Source organism: Rattus norvegicus, chromosome 12 (assembly GCF_021556685.1).
Source record: "Rattus norvegicus strain SHRSP/BbbUtx chromosome 12, alternate assembly SHRSP_T2T, whole genome shotgun sequence".
Classification (NCBI taxonomy): Eukaryota; Metazoa; Chordata; class Mammalia; order Rodentia; family Muridae; genus Rattus; species Rattus norvegicus.
The window spans coordinates 23086868-23111505 of NC_141545.1; the positions used below are offsets into that span (position 1 = coordinate 23086868).

At 40.2% G+C, this 24638-nt stretch overlaps 1 protein-coding gene across 2 annotated transcripts in view; it reads left to right on the forward strand.

The window, feature by feature from the left end:
- The first annotated feature begins 489 nt into the window (after nucleotides 1-489).
- The window catches only part of Cyp3a62 (cytochrome P450, family 3, subfamily a, polypeptide 62), a 35992-nt gene continuing 11843 nt past the window's right edge, over nucleotides 490-24638 (forward strand). Inside the window, exons 1-7 of one of the 2 annotated variants that reach the window (XM_087577611.1) lie at nucleotides 490-816; nucleotides 6779-6872; nucleotides 9371-9423; nucleotides 17675-17774; nucleotides 19431-19544; nucleotides 19743-19831; nucleotides 22748-22896. In XM_087577611.1, coding sequence (XP_087433737.1) covers nucleotides 746-816; nucleotides 6779-6872; nucleotides 9371-9423; nucleotides 17675-17774; nucleotides 19431-19544; nucleotides 19743-19831; nucleotides 22748-22896 — 670 coding nt within the window. In that variant the 5' untranslated portion in view covers nucleotides 490-745. 2 annotated transcript variants of the gene reach the window in all.

The window sequence follows — 24638 nt, forward strand, 5'->3', positions numbered from 1 at the left end:
ATGAATATCCTAGTAAGAGCACCAGTGGAAGGGGAAGCTCTTGGTCCTGTCAAGACCGAACCCCCAGTGAATGTGATTGTTGCGGGGAGGGCAGTAATGGGGGAGGATGGGGAGGGGAACACCCATAAAGAAGGGGAGTGGGAGGGGTTAGGGGGATGTTGGCCTGGAAACCGGGAAAGGGAATAACATTCGAAATGTAAATAAGAAATATTCAAGTTAATAAAGAAAAAAAGGAAAAAAAAAAGAATCCTCTCTGAGGCAGAGGATATTGTAGGCAGAGGGAAGTGAATGAAAGGTGGAGCTCACTTGGATAAACTTCCAGTATTGCAAAATGAAAACAGCCCTGGGCAAAAGGACAGACTAGAGGAAGTCAACGGCAATAACTTCACTGGAGTTTCTGATAAGAAGCAACAACCTTTGGATCCAATGATAACACAGATCATATTTTCTTCCTTGATATTTATACCAAATGAATCCAAATATCACAGTGGGCACATCCATGATTCTCTGCAAGCTGCTGAGGTGGAGAAGGCACTGAACTCTTGGAACTGTAGGTTTGCCCTGGTAGTGTTTCTACTAAACGTAAAACCAGCCCCACCCCCTTTTCCAGTATTTAAGCACTGAAGGCTCCCTGCCTTGAATCACAGCTGGGCAGGGAGGGAGCTCGGCAAGCTCAGCCATAAAGTTGCAGCACACACAGCTAAGAATAAAGGACAAAGGAGAGACTTGATTAAAGAAAGCAGCAATGGACCTGATCCCAAACATTTCCTTGGAAACCTGGATGCTCCTGGCTACCATCCTCGTGCTCCTGTATCTGTGAGTGAATTGCCAAGGTTCCTCATCTTAGTGATCAGGACTTAGGGGATGTGGATCAGACAATCTTTCCTTTACTTGTTTGAAAAATCCAAAGGGAAAATGAAGGGGACATTAACAATGAGTCAAAAGATGTAAGAAGTTGTTTTTGATATTATGCAAATCCCTCCTAGGGAATAAGTATACATTCCACTTCTACTAAAATTCACATTTTGTCAGTAGGAGGATTGAGTTGACCACGGTTACTTTTTCCTCAGATTAACTACCCAGTGCTCAGTGAAGCAGATTGCAAATAACTGGTCATTGTGTTTGATGGGAGGCTTCCTCTGCAAAGTCTCAGGATTGTTGGTACTGTGGGGATGGGAAGAACTTTTGTGCTGTTTTCACCTCTGTTTTCTCTGATGCAGGAGACATAGAGTGTTGCTCCATGGGCTAGTTTCTGCTCCATTTTCTCACCTCTAGGACCACTGATACAATGCCCCTAGTATATTACATTTAGTCATTTCATTTTTGTGTTTTGCCTGAATGTATGCATGTATGTATACTACATGTGTGCTTGGTGCCCATTGAGGTCAGCAGAGACCATTGTATCCCTCAAAATTGGAGTTACAAATGACTGTGGGCCACCATGTGGATGCTGGAGAATGAATCCTAGTCCTCTATAAGAGCAAGAAGTGCTCTTAAGCACTAAGCCACTCTCTAGTCTCCCTAAATGATGAATTTTTAGAGCAAACAGGACCTGATGTTGATTCTTTCTATTCACCATTTCCTGTCTAATCCCCTAGCCTCAGGATAGGGAGTTACACCTCCCCTGCTATGGATTCTGTTGGCCATCCTCAAATGACAGGCACTCTGAAGCAATTTGGATTTTAAATATTTTCCTTCTAAGTTCCACTGAAAGCATCAGTCAAAACATCTATTTCAGTACGTCCTTCCTTCCCATGTTAGGATGTCTTCATAATGATGTATGGGAAGCAAAAGGTTATCCTGTGTTCCAGGTTAACAAGTGTGGCCACCTAGGACAACTCATTCTCGTGCCTTTGTGAGTTTGCATGCGTACGTGTGTGTGTGTGTGTGTGTGTGTGTGTGTGTGTGTGTGTGTGTGTGTGTACACCTTTGAATAGTAGATGCTCTCCCTCACCAAACACTTCAAATTTGACTCCTGACATCATTTTACATTAGTAAAAGATAAACATGGTAATATGAAAATAGAAATCTCTCAAATGAAAATCAACAAGATAGACAAACCCTTAGCCAGACTAACCAGAGGACACAGAGAGTGCGTCCAAATTAACAAAATCAGAAATGAAAAGAGAGACATAACTACAGATTCAGAGGAAATTCAAAAAATCATCAGATCTTACTATAAAAGCCTATATTCAACAAAACTTGAAAATCTGGAGGAAATGGACAATTTCCTAGACAGATACCAGGTACCGAAGTTAAATCAGGGACAGATAAACCAGTTAAACAACCCCATAACTCCTAAGGAAATAGAAGCAGTCATTAAAGGTCTCCCAACCAAAAAGAGCCCAGGTCCAGACGGGTTTAGTGCAGAATTCTATCAGACCTTCATAGAAGACCTCATACCAATACTATCCAAACTATTCCACAAAATTGAAACAGATGGAGCACTACCGAATTCCTTCTATGAAGCCACAATTACTCTTATACCTAAACCACACAAAGACCCAACAAAGAAAGAGAACTTCAGACCAATTTCGCTTATGAATAATGACGCAAAAATACTCAATAAAATTCTGGCAAACCGAATCCGAGAGCACATCAAAACAATCATCCACCATGATCAAGTAGGCTTCATGCCAGGCATGCAGGGATGGTTTAATATACGGAAAACCATCAATGTGATCCATTATATAAACAAACTGAAAGAACAAAACCACATGATCATTTCATTAGATGCTGAGAAAGCATTTGACAAAAATTCAACACCCCTTCATGATAAAAGTCCTGGAAAGAATAGGAATTCAAGGCCCATACCTAAACATAGTAAAAGCCATATACAGCAAACCAGTTGCTAACATTAAACTAAATGGAGAGAAACTTGAAGCAATCCCACTAAAATCAGGGACTAGACAAGGCTGCCCTCTCTCTCCCTACTTATTCAATATAGTTCCTGAAGTTCTAGCCAGAGCAATCAGACAACAAAAGGAGGTCAAGGGGATACAGATCGGAAAAGAGGAAGTCAAAATATCACTATTTGCAGATGATATGATAGTATATTTAAGTGATCCCAAAAGTTCCACCAGAGAACTACTAAAGCTGATAAACCACTTCAGGAAAGAGGCTGGGTATAAAATTAGCTCAAATAAATCAGTAGCCTTCCTATACCCAAAAGAGAAACAAGCCGAGAAAGAAATTAGGGAAACGGCACCCTTCATAATAGACCCAAATAATATAAAGTACCTCGGTGTGACTTTAACCAAGCAAGTAAACGATCTGTACAATAAGAACTTCAAGCCTCTGAAGAAAGAAATTGAAGAAGACCTCAGAAGATGGAAAGATCTCCCATGCTCATGGATTGGCAGGATTAATATAGTAAAAATGGCCATTTTACCAAAAGCGATCTACAGATTCAATGCAATCCCCATCAAAATACCAATCCAATTCTTCAAAGAGTTAGACAGAACAATTTGCAAATTGATCTGGAATAACAAAAAACCCAGGATAGCTAAAACTATCCTCAACAATAAAAGGACTTCCGGGGGAATCACTATCCCTGAACTCAAGCAGTATTACAGAGCAATAGTGATAAAAACTGCATGGTATTGGTACAGAGACAGACAGATAGACCAATGGAACAGAATTGAAGACCCAGAAATGAACCCACACACCTATGGGCACTTGATTTTTGACAAAGGAGCCCAAACCATCAAATGGAAAAAAGATAGCATTTTCAGCAAATGGTGCTGGTTCAACTGGAGGTCAGCATGTAGAAGAATGCAGATCGATCCATGCTTATCACCCTGTACAAAGCTTAAGTCCAAGTGGATCAAGGACCTCCACATCAAACCAGATACACTCAAACTAATAGAAGAAAAACTAGGGAAGCATCTGGAACACATGGGCACTGGAAAAAATTTCCTGAACAAAACACCAATGGCTTATGCTCTAAGATCAAGAATCGACAAATGGGATCTCATAAAACTGCAAAGCTTCTGTAAGGTAAGGACACTGTGGTTAGGACAAAATGGCAACCAACAGATTGGGAAAAGATATTTACCAATCCTACAACAGATAGAGGCCTTATATCCAAAATATACAAAGAACTCAAGAAGTTAGACCGCAGGGAGACAAATAACCCGATTAAAGAATGGGGTTCAGAGCTAAACAAAGAATTCACAGCTGAGGAATGCCGAATGGCTGAGAAACACCTAAAGAAATGTTCAACATCTTTAGTCATAAGGGAAATGCAAATCAAAACAACCCTGAGATTTCACCTCATACCAGTGAGAATGGCTAAGATCAAAAACTCAGGTGACAGCAGATGCTGGCGAGGATGCAGAGAAAGAGGAACACTCCTGCATTGTTGGTGGGATTGCAGACTGGTACAACCATTCTGGAAATCAGTCTGGAGGTTCCTCAGAAAATTGGACATTGAACTACCTGAGGATCCAGCTATACCTCTCTTGGGCATATACCCAAAAGATGCCCCAACATATAAAAAAGACACGTGCTCCACTATGTTCATCGCAGCCTTATTTATAGTAGCCAGAAGCTGGAAAGAACCCAGATGCCCTTCAACAGAGGAATGGATACAGAGAATGTGATACATCTACACAATGGAATATTACTCAGCTATCAAAAACAATGACTTTATGAAATTCGTAGGCAAATGGTTGGAACTGGCAAATATCATCCTGAGTGAGGTAACCCAACCACAGAAAAACACACATGGTATGCACTCATTGATAAGTGGCTATTAGCCCAAATGCTTGAATTACCCTAGATGCCTAGAACACATGAAACTCAAGACGGATGATCAAAATGTGAATGCTTCACTCCTTCTTTAAAAGGGGAACAAGAATACCCTTGGCAGGGAATAGAGAGGCAAAGATTAAAACAGACACAGGAGGAACACCCATTCAGAGCCTGCCCCACATGTGGCCCATACATATACAGCCACCCAATTAGACAAGATGAATGAAGCAAAGAAGTGCAGGCCGACAGGAGCCAGATGTAGATCTCTCCTGAGAGACACAGCCAGAATACTGCAAATACAGAGGCGAATGCCAGCAGCAAACCACTGAACTGAGAATAGGACCCCCATTGAAGGAATCAGAGAAAGAACTGGAAGAGCTTGAAGGGGCTCGAGACCCCATATGAACAACAATGCCAAGCAACCAGAGCTTCCAGGGACTAAGCCACTACCTAAAGACTATACATGGACTGACCCTGGACTCTGACCTCATAGGTAGCAATGAATATCCTAGTAAGAGCACCAGTGGAAGGGGAAGCCCTGAGTCCTGCTAAGACTGAACCCCCAGTGAACTAGATTGTTGGGGGGAGGGCGGCAACGGGGGGAGGATGGGGAGGGGAACACCCATAAAGAAGGAGAGGGGGAGGGATTGGGGGGATGTTTGCCCATAAACCGGGAAAGGGAATAACACTCGAAATGTAAATAAGAAATACTCAAGTTAATAAAAAAAAAAGAAATCTCTCAAATATGGTTTTATTCTTTGAAGGAAAGGCTAAGTATTCACGGTGTTGTGGCAACATCTTCTCCATTTGATCATGTTTTACAGTTAATTTATAAGGTTCCATTTCATTCTATTTGGTCTTAAAACTTTTATGAGATAATATTACAGTCTTCTTTCAGAGGGTTAAAGTTAAAGTCAGGATTTGTGACAGCAGCTGTGGATAAAATGACTTCACTGGTTTGTAAGTGTCAGGGATATAAGCCTAATGCATAAGAAAATACTTAGGCTGGGTTGTATTCATGTTTTGAAATAAACTTGCTCAGCAGGTTTTTTTTTAATTCGACAGGTTTTTCTGGACCTGTTCATAGGTCCTGTGAACCTCTCAGAATAGGTGGATAAGAAAGAGAATGGGGGCTGGAGAGATGGCTCAGTGGTTAAGAGCACCGACTGCTCTTCCCAAGGTCCTGAGTTCAAATCCCAGCAACCACATGGTGGCTCACAACCATCTGAAATGAGTCTGATGCCCTCTTCTGGTGTGTCTGAAGATAGCGACAGTGTAATCATAATATATAATAAATAAATAAAATATTAAAAAAAAGAATAAATAAATCTTAAAAAAAAAAAAGAAAGAGAATGGGCCAGTGATGATGTAAATTCTAGACAACTACAAGTCAGGATAGCAGTTCTCAACCTGTGGATCTTGACCCTTTCACGGATGAAACATATCAAATGTCCTGCATATTCAATAGTTACATTGGGTTGATAACAATAACAAATTACAGTTATAAAGTAATGGTTAAGGGTCATCATAACACAATGAACTGTATTAAAGGGTTGCAGCTTTAGGAAGGTTGAGAACCACTAAGTTATGTGTAAATAAGAAAATATTCCTTTCCTCTCAGGGAAGAACTCTCAGCTACACTTGTGTGTTGCAGCTCCCATTAAAGATCACTACAAGGGCAGAATCACTGGTATCCAATCAGTTTCCTAAATGGCATTACATAAAAGTATTCTAGCCTGAATCTCACATTAACAGTGAAGTTGTAGGACATTTGTGAATAATTTACTGTGAAACTTACAGCCAAAAAAAAATCATCTACTTTTTTAGGGTTTAGGGATTCTCTCAGAGAATGTGAAGATAAAAATGGAGATCAAAAGTAATTATTATAGTTGTCACTCTTGATATTTTTGGCTTACATGATTATACTCTCTCCAGCTCGAATGTAAAGTTCCTGGGTCTGTGTCTGGTAAGCCCACATTACACACAGTGACAATCCCTAAGAGCTCAACCTCTTACCTTACAGGTATGGAACCTCCACACATGGAAATTTTAAGAAATTAGGGATTTCTGGACCTAAACCACTGCCTTTTGTGGGAAATATTCTTGCATACCGCCATGTAAGTATTACTTGAGCTCCTTACCAGTCTTGTTGTGATTGCCAAAAGTGGCTTAGGTTCTCCACTTAGAAAGACCAGACTTTGGTTTCTCAGATCTTGTGTTTTATTTTGTCTTACTGGTTGGGATTCTTCGTTGAGAGATATCAGGGCTAGAGTTGGAGGAAGAGACCGTAGAGGAATGCTGCTTTATGCCTCTCTTAGGATCTCATTGGCTACCTTTCTTATACAGTTCAGAAGTACCTGCCCATGAGTTAGTGAGCCTGGTCTCTTACATCAACTAACCACCAAGGCCAATCTGATCTCGAAAACTACTACTGCTCGATGGAGACTCCCTTCTTATCCTATTGGCTTTGTCAAGTTGGAACAGTAAAACAAACTGGGACAGGAAGTAAAAGGTTAAAGAAAATGCTTAATTTGTGTCTCAGGGTTTTATTGCTATGAACAGACAATGATCATAACAACTTCTATAAAGTAAAATATTTAATTAAGGCTGGCTTACAGTTCGGAGGCTTATTCTATTATTACCATGGCAAGAAGCATGTCATCATGCAAGCAGGCATGGTGCTGGAGAGGTAGCTAAGAGTTCTACATCTGGATCTGCAGGCAACAGGAATTGACTAGCATACTGCATGGCTTGAGCATCTGAGACCTCAAAGCCCACCCCAGGGACCACTTTCTACAAGGCCACACCTCCTAGTGGCACTCCCTATGGGCTTATGGGGACATGTTTTTCAAACCACCATAATTTGTAGTGTTTCATGTGGTTGTGGTATCTCTTTTCTGTCTGTGCTCAGAAGAATACATGATAAAAGAATTCCCTGTCATTCTTTGCTTACCCATTTTCTCACTCAGCAATATACCTGAGACTCACACATACTCTAGATTAAAAGAGGTCCTGAGTTTGTTCCATCTCCCAATTCCTCTTGTGTTCTAGGAAGCTTATGAGGTAAATAGAAAGGACTGTAAATATGGAGACACACAATGATGCCTGTCCCTGGGATTCTCCTTCATATTCACTTAGTCCCTGTTTCCTATTGTGCCTATGAAATGAATGACTCAGAGACTGTAGGTTAGTGGGGTCCTCTGTCTGCTCCAGGCAAAGGGTCAGGCCACTCGGGGAGGCAAGACTGGGGAAGTTGACCATGTTTACCCCACACCACCACTGGGTGGGTGTCAGGCTGTGGGAAGCCACGGACATAGCTCCTGAGGTGGGGAAGCACAGTCTGAGAGTGGATCACAGCTGGACTTGGCTCAGGGGTCCCCGGGCCTGCAAGGAGGCTAGGGATATTGGTTCTCACGTTCTTGGGAATCCAGGCATCATTGGGATGATGTGGAAGAGCTGAGAACAGAGTGAAGGCACACAGGGTTGGATGCACCCCAGTGCTGAGGGGAAAGAGGGGGAGAAGCTCTGGCTAGGTCTGTGGAGGGAGTCTTTGGCTGAACTGCAGTAGGCTTCAGCTTGGTGGCTGCCATGGCTAGGGACGCAGAGAGGGTTTCATCAGAAGATTAAACAGTGGTGGCTCTGTAGGCAAAGGCCTTCCACGTGGCTACCTACAGTGGATCCTGATGAAAGAGGCAGTCGATGGTTTCAAGGCTTTTATTGTCATGGCAGAAAGTGAATGAATAAAACCTTACTCCACTTCTCTGGGTGGGCCCGAGACCTTTTGCAGGGATGAGTGTCTGGAAAAGGAAATTCATTGGCTAATTCTCCAGGCCTTTAGGTACCTCATTATAATAGATCTGTTTTCAGCCTAGGTGACCTGTGGTCACATCCTCTATCTGTGAAAGAAATTGGGGCATTGCCCTTTACATGACTGATGGCCATAAATCTATGGAGGGATGTGGATTGGTGACCAGCCTGGTTTCCTGCATGGGAGTCAGGCAAAGCACCTACCATCCCTTGGTATCTTCATGGCTAAAGCCTCCTCAACCAGGAACCAGTGTCTTTTACTTTCCCACAAGAGTCCTTGAGCATTTAGGAATGACATGTAGGGGAAGCAAACACTTTAGACATGGTATTCACTTGTTCATAGACAAAAGTGGCCATGCTTATACGATGTTGAGAGAAAACTCTGAAAAAAAATGTCAAGGTTCTCATTTCAGGCATCTTCTGTATTCTCTTCTACCGATTCATATATGCAAGAATAAGGGCATTCTTCTTATTGCCACTAATAGATAAAATCATGAGTTAGTAAATTTAATTTAGGAAAATTCGAATCATGTGTGCCCCAATTAGATTGGAGCAATCTACTTAAAACAGTTGTCAAAAGAGGAAGATACATCATCTGTCATCTGGTAAATGTGTCTGCTACCACTTGACTTCGATCCTTAGAACCTACAAGGTAGAAGGACAGAATTGACTAACAAATGTCATCCTCTATTCTACACACACACACACACACACACACACACACACACACACAACATACACACACACACACACACACACACACACAAAGTAGATGTAAAAATAATAACAATGTGTTTTCTTTTCCCAGGGATTTTGGGAGTTTGATAGACACTGCCATAAAAAATATGGGGATATATGGGGGTAAGTATTCTGGAAACATCCAGGGGTTTACTTGAAATGATGATATATCTCAGTTTCTGAATGTCAACTGTAGGTGATAATCTCTTTTTTATTGAATATTTTTTTCTTTTCTTTTTTTTTTTTTAGTATGTAATGTTAAGATTTTATTTATTTTTTTTTCCCTTAGGATCATTTATTTAAAAAAAAGTAAAATAATCACAAGCTGGATGCAGAAACACATCAATACATCATCCGTCTTAGTCCAGTAGATTCCATTCAAGACATGAAGGGATGATTCAATATGTGGAAATCCATTGATATAATTCAGTATATAAAAACTGAAAGAAGTCACATGATTATATCATTAGATGCTGAAAAATATCGGGAAAATTCCATCATTTCTTTTTTTTTTTTAAAAGACACCTTCACACTCTTTACTCCCTTTACCTAATGCGTCCTAAATGCACAAACAACCTAAAGAATCCAATTAAAAGAATCGAAGTTTACAACACGGCGGGACAGCGAGACCGCCATGGTTCTATATCATGACACAGTGAGTGAAGGGTTAATTTGGAATTTCTGCTCCATAAACTGTTCCCAAATGGTTTGCTGCACCCATAAGAGATAAATACACAATAGTGCCGCTGCTGATCCATAGCGTGGCTTCTTTTCTTTTCTTTTCTTCTCTTTTCTTTTTTTTTTAAAGCTGAGCACAACTATTATCATTTTGTAATTAAAAGCATAAAATATATCTAACACCCAGTCCCACACTACATCAGTTATACAGAATATTTAGTTATCCATTCCATTATTATCCATTATTTAAGAAAGGCCTAAAATCTATATTATATCTTGCTAGCTTGTACACTATCTGATAACTATCCAATAAAATATGTATTTTCAGAGTTAAACAGCCTGATAGGCTATGAAACTAGAATCAGTCTTCAACCCCATCAGAAATCTGAGAACGACCAAATATCTATACACACAGGAAGCCTAACATGGCTTCCAGAACTGAGAGGTTGTAGAGACAAATCTCCACTAGTGCAGTCGCCTGTTAGGAACATGTGAGTGCAAGTCTTCAGTCTTCGGGCCCAAAATCAACTGACAGACTCTTGAAATGGAGATTTTGAAGGGCTAATCACCCTGTCTTGGCAGAGTTTATCAGTCAAATATTCTGCATAATTTGTCCTTTTCTGGACAGTATAGTCTGCAGATGAAACAGGCAGTTTTGTCAAGTGGCTGCCTAGCCACAAATTATTTCCTCACCTGAAGGTAGAGATGTTCACATTCTTCGTTAAATCCACCAAAGGGGAACAGTTAGGAGCAGATATGTCTCAAAAAAAGATAAATAACTTTAAATCTCATACTTTGTGGATTTCTGACGTTTGTGAAAACCATCTATGTATATGAGATTATCTGGACTGTTGTCTTTATATCTTTTTTTTTTCAGTTACTACTGTACTTTATTGTGTTCAACCAAATCACCATGTTACAAAAATAGCAAGCTGCCATAATGAAAAATAAGGCTCCTCTATCCAGCACCAGATGGCATCATTTTACTTTCAAGCCTAGAAATTGCACACTTGTATATAAACCAACCGAAGATGAGGATTGAGAGTTCATCTTGGTGGATTTTTCCTTTGATGAATATGAAGTGTCCTTCCTTATCTTTTTTGATGACTTTTAATTGAAAATTGATTTTATTTGATATTAGAATGGCTACTCCAGCTTGCTTCTTCTGACCATTTGCTTGGAAAGTTGTTTTCCAGCCTTTCACTCTGAGGTAGTGTCTGTCTTTGTCTCTGAGGTGTGTTTCCTGTAGGCAGCAGAATGCAGGGTCCTCATTGCGTATCCAGTTTGTTAATCTATGTCTTTTTATTGGGGAGTTGAGGCCATTGATGTTGAGAGATATTAAGGAATAGTGATTATTGCTTCCTGTTATGTTCATATTTGGATGTGAGGTTATGTTTGTGTGCTTTTCTTCTCTTTGTTTTGTTGCCAAGACGATTAGTTTCTTGCTTCTTCTAGGGTATAGCTTGCCTCCTTATGTTGGGCTTTACCCTTTATTATCCTTTGTAGTGCTGGATTTGTAGAAAGATATTGTGTAAATTTGGTTTTGTCATGGAATATCTTGGTTTCTCCATCTATGTTAATTGAGAGTTTTGCAGGATACAGTAACCTGGGCTGGCATTTGTGTTCTCTTAGGGTCTGTATGACATCTGTCCAGGATCTTCTGGCCTTCATAGTTTCTGGTGAAAAGTCTGGTGTGATTCTGATAGGTCTGCCTTTATATGTTACTTGACCTTTTTCCCTTACTGCTTTTAATATTCTTTCTTTATTTTGTGCGTTTGGTGTTTTGACTACTATGTGACGGGAGGTGTTTCTTTTCTGGTCCAATCTATTTGGAGTTCTGTAGGCTTCTTGTATGCCTATGGGTATCTCTTTTTTTAGGTTAGGGAAGTTTTCTTCTATGATTTTGTTGAAGATATTTACTGGTCCTTTGAGCTGGGAGTCTTCACTCTCTTCTATACCTATTATCCTTAGGTTTGATCTTCTCATTGAGTCCTGGATTTCCTGTATGTTTTGGACCAGTAGCTTTTTCTGCTTTACATTATCTTTGACAGTTGAGTCAATGATTTCTATGGAATCTTCTGCTCCCGAGATTCTCTCTTCCATCTCTTGTATTCTGTTGGTGAAGCTTGTATCTACAGCTCCTTGTCTTTTCTTTTGATTTTCTATGTCCAGGGTTGTTTCCATGTGTTCTTTCTTGATTGCTTCTATTTCCATTTTTAATTCCTTCAACTGTTTGATTGTGTTTTCCTGGAATTCTTTCAGGGATTTTTGTGTCTCCTCTCTATGGGTTTCTACTTGTTTATTTATGTTTTCCTGGAATTCTTTCAGGCATTTTTGCGATTCCTCTCTGTAGGCTTCTACTTGTTCTCTAAGGGAGTTCTCCACGTCTTTCTTGAAGTCCTCCAGCATCATGATCAAATACGATTTTGAAACTAGATCTTGCTTTTCTGGTGTGTTTGGATATTCCATGTTTATTTTGGTGGGAGAATTGGGCTCTGATGATGCCATGTAGTCTTGGTTTCTGTTGCTTGGGTTCCTGCACTTGCCTCTCGCCATCAGATTATCTCTAGTGTTACTTTGTTCTGCTATTTCTGACAGTGGCTAGACTGTCCTATAAGCCTGTGTGTCAGGAGTGCTGTAGACCTGTTTTCCTGTTTTCTTTCAGCCAGTTATGGGGACAGAGTGTTCTGCTTTCGGGCGTGTAGTTTTTCCTCTCTACAGGTCTTCAGCTATTCCTGTGGGCCTGTGTCTTGAGTTCACCAGGCAGGTTTCTTGCAGGGGAAAAGTTGGTCCTACCTGTGGTTCCAAGGCTCAAGTTTGCTCGTGGGGTACTGCCTAAGTCCTCTCCGCAGTGGCAGCAATCGGGAAGATCTGCGCCGCTCTTTCCGGGAGCCTCCGTGCAGCAGGGTTCCAGATGGCGTTTGGTGTTTTCCTCTGGCGTCTGGATGTGCACAGAGTGCAGTCTCTTCTGGTTTCCCAGGCGTGTCTGCCTCTCTAAGGGTTTAGCTCTCCCTCCCACGGGATTTGGGTGCAGAGAACTGTTTATCCGGTCTGTTTCCTTCAGGTTCCGGCGGTGTCTCAGGCGCAGGGGTCCTGCCGCTCCTGGGCCCTCCCCTACGGGAACCCAGAGGCCTTATACAGTTGCCTCTTGGGCCAGGGATGTGGGCAGGGGTGGGCAGTGTTGGTGGTCTCCGCTCTGCAGCCTCAGGAGTGCCCACCTGACCAGGTGGTGAGGTCTCTCTCCCACGGGGTTTGGTAGCAGAGAGCTTTTTTATTGAATATTTTTTATTTACATTTCGAATGTTATCCCCTTCACCCAACCCAACAATACATCCTTGCCTACCTCCCTGCACTGACATTCCCCTACACTGGGAGATCCTGCCTTGGCAGAACCAAAGGTTTCTCCTCTCTCTGGTGCCAAACAAGTCCATCCTCTGCTACGGATACAACTGGAGACATGGGTTTGTCCATGTCTACTCCTTGGATGGTGGTTTAGTTCCTGGGAGCTCTGATTGATTGGTAGTGTTGTTCTTATGGGGATGCAAATTCCTTCAGCTTATTCGATCCTTTCTCTAACTCCTGCACTGGGGAACCTGTTCTCAGTTCAAAGGTTGGTTGCAAGCATTCACCTCTGTATTTGTCATGCTCAGGCAGAGAGCCTCTCAGGAGAAAGCCATATCAGGCTCCTGTTAGCATGCACTTCTTGGCATAAGCAATATTGTCTGGGGTTGAAGGCAGTATGTATATAGGCTGGATCCCCAGGTGGGGAAGGCTCTGAATTCCTTCAGTCTCTGCTCCAGACTTTGTCTCCATATATATTCCTATGAATATTTTTGTTTTCCCTTCTAAGAAGGACTGAAGCATCAGCACTTTGGTCATCCTTTTTGAGCTTCATGTGGTCTCTAGATTGTATCTTGGGTAATCTGAGATTTGGGGCTAATATCCACTTAGGAGTGAGTACATACCATGTGTGACTTTTTTGTGATTGGGGTACCTCACTCAGGATGATGTGTTCTAGTTCAATCCATTTGCCTATGATTTTCAAGAAGTCATTGTTTTTAATAGCTGAGTAGCACTTCACTGTGTAGATGTATCACATTTTCTCTATCCATTCCTCTGTTGAAGGGCATCTGGGTTCTTTCCACCTTCTGGCTATTATAAATAAGGCTGCTATGCACATTATGGAGCATGTGTCCTTGTTATATTTTGGAGCATCTTTTGGGTATATGCCCAGGAGTGGTATAACTGTATCCTTAGGTAGTTCTATGTCTAATTTTCTGATGAACCTCCAGAATGATTTCCAGAGTGGTTGTACCAGCTTGCAATCCCACCAAAAATGGAGGAACATTTCTCTTTCTCCACATCCTCACCAGCATCTGTTGTCACCTGAAATTTTTTACCTTAGCTATTCTGATTGATGTGAGGTGGAATCTCAGGGTTGTTTTGATTTTCATTTCCCTGATGACTAAGGATGTTAAACATTTCTTTGGATACTTCTCAGTTATTCAATATTCCTAAGCTGAGAATTCTTTGTTTAGCTCTGCACCCCATTTTTAATGGAGTTATTGATTCTCTGGAGTCTAACTTCTTGCCTTCTCTGTATATATTGGATATTAGTCCTCTATTGGATGTAGGGTTGGCAAAGATCTTTTCACAATCTGTTGGCTGCTACTTTGTTCAGTGCAGGGCCCTTTGAATTACAGAAGCTTTGCAATTTTATCAGGTCCCATGTGTTGATTCTTGATCTCAGAGCATAAGCCATTTGGTGTTATGTTCAGAAAAGGTACCCCAGTGCCCATGTGTCCAAGGCTCTTCCCCACTTTTTTCTATTAATTTGAGTACATTTGGTTTATGTGGAGGTCCTTGATCGACTTGAATGTGAGCTTTGTACCAGGTTATAAATATGGATCAATTTGCATTCTTCTACATGGTGACCTCCAGTTGAACCAGCACCATTTGTTGAAAATGCTCTCTTTTTTTCACTGAATGGTTTTAACTCCTTTGTCAAAGATCAAGTGACCGTAGGTGTGTGGGTTCATTTCTGGATCTTTAGTTCTATTCCGTTGATCTATCTGCCTGTCTCTGTACCAATACCATACAGTTTTTATCACTCTTGTTCTGTAATACAGCTTGAGGTCAGGGATGGTGATTCCCCCAGAAGTTCTTTTGTTGTTGAGGATAGTTTTCCTTATCCTGAGTTTTTTGTTATTCCAAATGAATTTGCAAATATTTCTTTCTAACTGTATGAAGAATTGAGTTGGAATTTTGATGAGGATTGCATTGAATCTGTACTTTTGGCAAGATGGTCATTTTGACAATACGAATCCTACCAATCCATGAGCATGAGAGATCTTTCCATTTTCTGAGATCAATTTCTTTCATCAGAAACTTGAAGTTCTTGTCATACAGATCTTTCATTTGCTTGGTTAGAGTCACACCAAGGTATTTTATGTTATTTGTGACTATTGTGAAGGGTGTGGTTTACCTAATTTCTGTCTCAGGCTGTTTATCCTATGAGTAGAGGAAGGCTACTGATTTGAGTTAATTTGATTCCCAGCCACTTTACTGAAGTTGTTTATTAGGCTTAGAAATGCTCTGTTGGAACTATTGGGGTCACTAAAGTATACTATCATATCATCTGCAAATAGTCATATTCTGACTTCTTCATTTCTAATTTGTATCCTTTTCACCTCCTTTTTTGTTTACTGGTTAGAACTTTGAGTACTATATTGAATAGGTAGGGAGCAAGTGGGCAGTCTTTTCTAGCCCTTGATTTTATTGGGATTGCTTCATGTTAATAGTGTTAGAAACATCAGAAATTCAAGGTCCATACTTTCTTGCATTCTCTTGGGTATATTCCCTCCCCCTTGTGTTGGCATTTCTATCTATTATCCTTTGTAGGGCTGGAATCATGGAAAAATATTGTGTAAATTTGATTTTGTCATGGAATATCTTGGTTTCTCCATCTATGTTAACTGAGAGTTTTGCTAGGTATAGAAGCCTGGGTTGGCATTTCTGTTCTCTTAGTGTCTGTATGACATCTGTCCAGAATCTTCTGGCTTTATTAGTCTCTGGTGAGAAGTGTGGAGTGTTCCCTTACTGCTTTTAATAATATTTCTTCATTTTGTGTGTTTGGTGTTTTGATTATTACGTGACTGGAGGAATTTCTTTTCTGGTGCAATCTATTTGGAGTTCTGTAGGCTTCTTGTATGTTTATGGGCATCTCTTTCTTTAGGTTAGGGACATTTTCTTCTATAATTTTGTTGAATATATTTACTGGCCCTTTAAGTTGGTAGTCTTCACTCTCTTCTATACCTATTATCCTTAGGTTTGATCTTCTCATTCTGTCCTGGATTTACTGGATGTTTTGGGTTAGGAGCTTTTTGCATTTTACATTTTCTTTTATGGTTATGTCAATGTTTTCTGTGGTATATTCTGCCCCTGAGATTCTCTCTTTTATCTTTTTTGTTCTTTTGGTGATGCTTGCCTCTATGACTCCTGATCTCTTTCCTAGGGTTTCTATCTCCATGGTTCTCCCTTTGTGCTTTCTTTATTTTTTATTTCTTTTTTAAATCCTGGATTGTTTTGTATAATTCCTTCACCAATTTGGTTGTGTTTTCCTGTAATTCTTTAAGGGATTTCTGTGTTTCCTATTTAAGGGCTTCTACTTGTTTATCTGTGTTGTCCTGTATTTTTTAAGAGAGTTATTTATGTCCTTCTTTAAGTCCTCTATCATTATCATGAGATATGATTTTAAATCCAAATCTTTCTTTTCAGGTGTGTTGGAATATCCAATATTTGCTTTTGTGGGAGAACTGGGCTCTGATGATGCCAAGTAGTCTTGTTTTCTGTTGCTAAGATTCCTATGCTTGCCTCTAACCATCTGGTTGTCTCTAATGTTAGCTGGTCTTGCTGTCTCTGACAGCAGCTTGAACCTCCTGTAAGCTTGTGTGTTAGCACTCCTAGAGACTAGTGGGACCTGGATACAGAGTGCTATGTTTTAGGCCGGAAACCAGAAGGATCCTGTCCAAGACTGCTCCTTGGTTTCTGTGTCCAGAGGGCTCTAGGAGGGTTCCTCTTGGGCCAGGAATTGAGCATAAGTGGTGGTCTTCCCTGAGTTCTCAGGATTGTCTGCACCTCTGAGAGTCCAGCTAGCTCTCTCTCCCATGGGATTCGGGTATAGAGAGCTGTGGGTATAGATCAGCTCACAATAATCTCTTAAAATGAAGTTATGGTTATAAGTATTTTATAGGCTTTTACTACCACTAGTCTCATATGTCTCCAGATATTGTGGTTCACAGACTGAATTAGTTGAAGAAAGTTGCTTATTTGAGTTACACTAGATGATCCAATGATGGATCACCTGATTTTTCTGCCTGGTGTCTGTCTCTTCAATTCAATATTCATGTATGCACCACCAAGATTTAACAAACGTTCTCATTTATTTCTAATTATGATCTCATTGTAGAACTACTTTGTGTTTATCCCTCACTGCTTGAGCTACATTTACTTCTTTTATAAGACTTATTTGATATAGAGTCAGAATTTCTAATTTGAACTAGAAACTCATATAGTTGTGTATTGTAAAATTTAGATTGAGTCTTGTAACATCTGAACCAACATCTGAGTTCCTGGGCATGCTTCCAGCTACAAAATCTAGTTAGTTGGTTAAATTCTTTCTGCTTTCCAAATACAGGTTTTATGAGGGACGACAACCTATTTTGGCTATAACAGATCCAGATATAATAAAAACAGTGCTGGTAAAGGAATGTTATTCTACCTTCACAAACCGTCGGGTAGGCACCCTTTTTAAAAATTATTTCAACATTTATTCATATGTTTACACATTAGTAGGTGCTTGGGGAGTGTGTATGTATGTATGTGTGTGTGTAGGGGGAGGGTGTTCGATGTGTTGTGTATGCACACATGTGTTTGGATGTGCATAGCAGGAAACCAAAGAAAGATGTCAGGTACCCTGTTATTTACTTGCTCATTCCTTTAAGATGGAGTCTCTCACTGAACTTGGAGTTAAACTTGCAGCCAGAAGCCCCCAGCATATTGCTGTCTCTGCCCAACACAGATGGAGGTTACAGGCATACCTGGTCATGCCCAGCCTTTGAAGCTTGTGCTTGGAATTTGATCATACACAGCAAACACTTTAATCACTGAGCCATCTCTCCAGTGTCATGTTTATGCACTAGCTAGTAAAGGAAGTTTTCATTTGTCCTCTCCTATTTTATCCAATGGTAATAAACTTAGTGTGTATCTGTGACAGATAATTAATAGAATCCATACATATTATTCAGTTGTCATCTATTTTATTTGCCTTGATTGTGTACGTATATGTGTGTAATGACATAGCGAATTAATACATGTATATTTATCCCTAATAACCAATAGCTAAGACACATAATTATTGCTTCAACATGGATAAGGCTTCCTCTTGCTATTCTGATAAAGTATCCCTGTATAGTTTCTGTCTTCATTTACTACCTTTATCAGCATATTTTATTGTGCAAAATCATGGGTTTTCTTACATTTCTTACTGTATATAATATACTTTTTTCAATTATTTATTAAGTTGTTTTAATTATTTACATTCCAAATGTTTTCCCCCATCTTGTTCTCCCTCTCAGAGTTCTTCATCCCACCTCCTCCCCTTTGATCCCAACACACACACACACACACACACACACACACACACACACCTCTCCATATACTCTCCCACTGAGGCCAAACAAGGCAGTCCTCTGCTACATATGTGCAGGGTGCCACATATGAGCCCATGTATGCTCTTTGGTTGGTGGCTTAGTCTCTGACAACTCTGATGCATGAGTTAGTTGAAACTGTTGTTCTCTCTATGTGGTTGTAATCCCTTTCAGCTCCTTCAACTTTCCCTTAACTCTCCCATAGGAATAGCTGACCTCATCCCAATTATTGGCTGCAAGTACCTGCATCTGTCTCAGTCAGCTGCTCATAAAGCCTCTCAGAGGACAGATATGCCAGTCAATGTCTGAAAGCATAATATGGTATCAGTAATATTATCAGGGTATAGAGCCTATACAAAGGATAGATCCCAAGTTGGACTGGTCGCTAGATCGCCAGTCTTTACAAGGCTACTTGTTTAAACAAGTTACTATATACTTGACACAGAGTGAAAGGATGTTCCAAGTACTGTTGCTCTATAGTCCTCGTGAAACAGTGGTTCTCCATTTGTTGGAGCGTCTGTAGAAAAAGAAGGCTAGATGATAAAGTCCTAAAGCCACATGCACTGGCTGTGTGCCACCTCCAAACTGGCATAGAGCTAGACATTTGAGACAAATATTCATTGAACATATAGCATTCATTAACTATACAGTCATAAATATTTTTAAATAAATGATACCCGTTTTTTTTCACCTATGGAGTTTCAAACTTGCATATGGTAACATCTCTTTTACTTGGGATTCTAGAGCTTTGGTCCAGCGGGAATTTTGAAAAAAGCTATCACCTTATCTGAGGATGAAGAATGGAAGAGATTAAGAACATTGCTATCTCCCACCTTCACCAGTGGGAAGCTCAAGGAGGTAATGAATAAGATTTTCATTGGAGACATGAAGAACACATCTGGGGGAGAATGAGGATCACAGCCCTTTTTAAGTCCTTGTCCTCTGAGGTGAAACCTCCTAACAATGGCCTTTTGGGTTAATGTGACTTCTTGCTCCTCCCTTGTGAAGGCTGTGCCCCCTCTTCTCACTACAGATGATAATTTGTTTTGCATGTAGATGTTCCCCATCATTAACCAGTATGCAGATTTGCTGGTGAAAAACGTGAAACATGAAGCAGAAAAAGGCAATCCTATCACCATGAAAGAGTAAGTACCAGTACGGTTGGTGGGTGCTAGGCTGTTGCATTAGTTAATTCCCTGTTGCTGTGACAAAACACTCCAACAAAAGCAACTGGGGGAAAGGACGTTATTTTGGTTTCCGTTTCCAGTGGGATAAAGTCCCTCATGGCTGGAAGACATGTTGGCAGGAATAGGAGGCTACCTCTTCACACTACATCTAACACTCGAGAAACAGGTATCACAGCCTGTAAAGACTCAAGATCTAGCTGTAGCAGCCTACTTCCTCTAGAGAGGTTCCACTTCCTAAAGTTCAAAACCTTCCGAAAGAGTAGCATGGGCTCCAAACCAAGGGTTCAAACATCTGAGCCTATGGATGATATTTTATATTCAATTATCACCATAACTGCCTGCTGGGATTCTGAACTTCACATTGTTCAGTCACCTTAAGAACTAAATAGAAGTAAGTTGTTGGTGTTACAATTGGTGACAGCAACTCTGGCTTCTACTGGGACTGAGACCAGAGGAAAGTTGAGACTTTCCTACAACGTATTATGACTGTAGTAGGCCATCCAAGAAAAAGGGCATCTCCCAGGAAAAAGTAGGGTGATATCTTAGTTGGGTGTTATGGCTTTGAAGAAACACCACAACCATAGTAACTCTTATAAAGGAAAATGTTTAATTGGAGGTAGTTTCCAGTTTCGGCTGTTTAGACCGTTATCATCATGGTGGGTAGCATGGCAACGTACAGGCACACATGGTGATGGAGAAGGAGCTTGGAGTTCTATATCGTGATCATAAGGCAGCAGAAAATGACTGTCCCACTTCACATGGCTTGAGCATATGTAAGGCTTCTTGACTGCATACATAAGACTGCTTGTGCCTATATAAGTCCACCTCTACAGTGACACACTTCCTCTAACAAGACCACTCCCACTAATAGTGCTACGCTATATGGACCAAACATTCACACAAATGAGTCTATAGGGACCATACCTATGCAAACCATCACAGGTGGCTATATATAAAATTATGCCACTTCTTAATATTAGAGCTGCGATTAATCTACTAATTGTTACTTTGGAGATTCTAGAAAACAAACTAGTTTAAAAAGAAGGATCATGTTTTCAAACACTTGTTAGAGTAGATTCCATGAAAATAAACAGCAAAGAAAGCATTCATCTCATACTAGGACATTGTGTGTGCACCAGGGAAGTGAAAATGTAGAGAGCTTAGAGCAATTTATATCTCATTGGTTTATGAAGAATATCAGTGAACCAGTGAATTTTCTCTAGGATCAGCAAGATGGCTATGTTTGTAATGGTGCTTATCACCAAGACTGAGAACCTGTCTTTGATCCCCAGAATCCACAAGGGGAAGGAGAGAATTGATCCCCACAAGTTCTCCTCTACATGCATATCAAGGGACAGGTGTAGCCACTCAATACAAACACTCCACAGAAGAGGTACACATACATGCAATATGCATCAGAGTCAATAAATGAAAGTGTAAGGATCCTGCTATTTCTCTTTTATCCCACTTTTAAAGAGGGAAGTCCTTGTAAGGCTGTGGGCTTTGTAATCAGATCATTTTCATTGAGTTATTCAGAAATACTGATTTAATATTCAACCCTCCTAGCAAATGAGGAATGTGTGGGTAGATAAGTATAGGTTTTCTCTGGTGCGCATGGAGATATCTTTTTTGTGTCTTACCAGGAATGATATTAGGTTTTACAACTTACAGTAATATTTCTGCCGTCTGCATAATGTAAGCCCCAAGGGTGGGGGAAGAGCAGATCTATCAGTACCTTGAGAATGGCATGTGATCTAGGGAATTAGTAACAATCCTTGGGTGTTATACTGAAGATGAGTAGGCTTTGAGCACACATACCCATGATACAAAAGTACCTGATACATTATTCTTTTTTCTTAGTCTCCTAGGAACAAACAAGCACTCTACACCACACTGGTGAGGCACGGCACCTCAACATTATTGTCCTCCCTCCACACTTCACTCTCACTGAAGCAGTTTGACTCATTATAGGTTTCACTTTTTCTGTGAATCCATGTCTCTTGATGTCTATTCTAATCCCATATCTATCTCTGTGATAGAATACACTGAATATAAAACAAAAGTTTTAAGGAAAAGAGTTCGCAATATCTCACAGTTCCAGGTTCCAGTCAATCATTACAGGGACGTTAAGGTGGGAACTTGAGGCTCCTAATCACATCCACAGTCAAGATCAGAGCTAAATGAATACATACACACTTGAGCTCAATTTGTCTTTTCTATTCTTATGCACTCAGGCACCCAAACCAAGGCGAAGGTGCTGCTCAAAGTTAACTGGCTCTTTTCACATTAATTGCAACATACCTCACAGACAAGCCCACAAGCCACCTTGTTGCAACCACTCACTGAGAATCTCTTCTCAAATGAATGAAGATTGTGTGAAGTTAACAACTAAACTAACCCGTATAGTATCTGTGACACAACCTAGCATGAGAATAGTGTTAAAACTGTCAAATGGAGGGGGGGGCTGGAGAGATGGCTCAGTGGTTAAGAGCACTGACTGCTCCTCCAGAGGTCCTGAATTCAAATCCCAACAACCACATGGTGGCTCACAACCATCTGTAATGAGATCTGACACCGTCTTCTGGTGTGTCTGAAGACAGCTACAGTGTACTTATATATAAGTAAATAAATCTTTTTTTTTTTAAAAAAAGAGCAAGGGAAGAGTAGAGATTAAATAAATATACTTTAACAAACAAAGAAAACCTGTCAAATGATAAAATACACACAAAAACGTGTGATGGAGGCCTCGGTTGACCACAGCAGGGTTTCTGACAATGTTTGCCTTTTCTTCGCTTGTGAATTAGTCCCATTGGATCCATTATGTTAGAAGGAATAAGAGGAAGTACAGATGCTAATTTCCAATTCTCTCTTTAGCATCTTTGGGGCCTATAGCATGGATGTGATCACAGGCACATCATTTGGAGTAAACGTGGATTCCCTCAACAACCCACAGAATCCCTTTGTACAAAAAGTGAAGAAACTCTTAAAATTTAATTTCTTGGACCCATTCTTTCTCTCAGTGAGTAAGTGAACTAATATCCTTATGAATTCTTCCATTTTATTTTCCAATAGTTTTATACATTTTACAATGGCTTTTAATCCTTTTATTTCCCCCATTCCTCTGTCTCATCCTTCTGTTCTCCTACTGGTACCATTCTTACATTTGGTGAGCTTTATTTCACACGTATGAGCCACATCAGTGAGCCGACTCATGCTTTACATGATTTTAAAGATATTCAAAATTGTCCATGCTGTCAGCTATGGAATCTCCTTTCACCTCAGCAGCCCTGTACATTTATCTTCCCACTGCCTACCTTCTGCCTACTTGAGCAAAAAGTCTAGTTTCTAATTTCCTATAAATAGATTTGTGTAATTTGTCACCTCTTACGTCAACTTTCATAATTGACATATTTCTAAAAGTCCCTTATAGTCTGGAGGGATGGGCCAGGAATTAAAGTTTGTGTATGTCAAGGGTGTTTCAGTATGTCCTTTCTTTTCATGACTGAATTTGTCATCGACAGACATTTGGAATTTTTCAAAATTTTAACAATACTGTTGCTCTAAATATTTATATACAAGACTGAATGATAGTTTCATTTCTTTTCTACATTTACTCAAATGGAAATGACCTATTGCACAATGATGCTTAATATAAATACTTACTTGGGCACTTGCTGCTCTTCCAGAGCACCCAAGTTCATCTCTAGGATTCACATCAGATGATGTACAATCATTTATAACTCCAGCTGCAGAAGATCCAGTACCGCTAGCATTCAAGGGCACCTTCACTCTCGTGCATAAAACCAAAGGCAGATACACACAACTACATTTAATTAAAAATTATAAAAATAATTTCCAAAAATATATGATACATTTATCTAATTTTGGAAGTACATTTAATCTCCATATAGTGTTGGTTCTTCTCAAAGGATGTTTTACATCTATAAACCCTATTTGCTCATTTTAATTTGTATCGGTATGCCTCATTACACAGCAGAGCATCCTTGAGGTAAATTCTACTTAGACACAGCAGTATAATTGTTCTTAAATTATTTATTATATTTTAGTAGTTGCTTGACATGGTGTACTGTAATTTTGTGAGCATTTTGTAACCATACTGGCTGGTTTTGTGTGTCAACTTGACACAAGCTGGAGTTGTCACAGAAAAGGCGCCTCAGTTGTGGAAATGCCTTCATGAGACCCAGCTGTAAGGCATTTTCTCAACTAGTGATCAACAAGGGAGGACACAGCTCACTGTGGGTCGTGCCATCCCTGGGCTGGTGATCTTGGGTTCTATAAGAAATCAAGCTGAGGAAGCCAGGGGAAGTAAGCTAGAAAGTAACACCCCTCCATGGCCTCTGAATCAGTTTCTGCTTCCTGAACTGCTTGAGTTCCAGTCCTGACTTTCTTCAGTGATGAATAGCAATGTGGAAGTGTAAGTTGAATAAACCCTTTCCTCCCAAACTTGCTTCTTGGTCATGATATTTGTGCAGGAATAGAAATCCTAAGACAGCAACCATATTTAAAAGTAATGTTAGTTTGCAGTTTTGTATATCTGTGATATGTCAGTTTGACCAAGGAATTACAGCACTGTAAACTTAGAGAATTTTGGAGATGTTCTACTTCTCTTCTGATTTTAGAAGTTTATGGGAACGGATTCTGGTGTATGTATGGATTCTCTGTGAATAGTTGGCCGAATTCACCACTGAAATTTTCTGCTCTTAGCCTATTCTTGTGTCCCCTCCACCTCCCTACACCTGTCAGT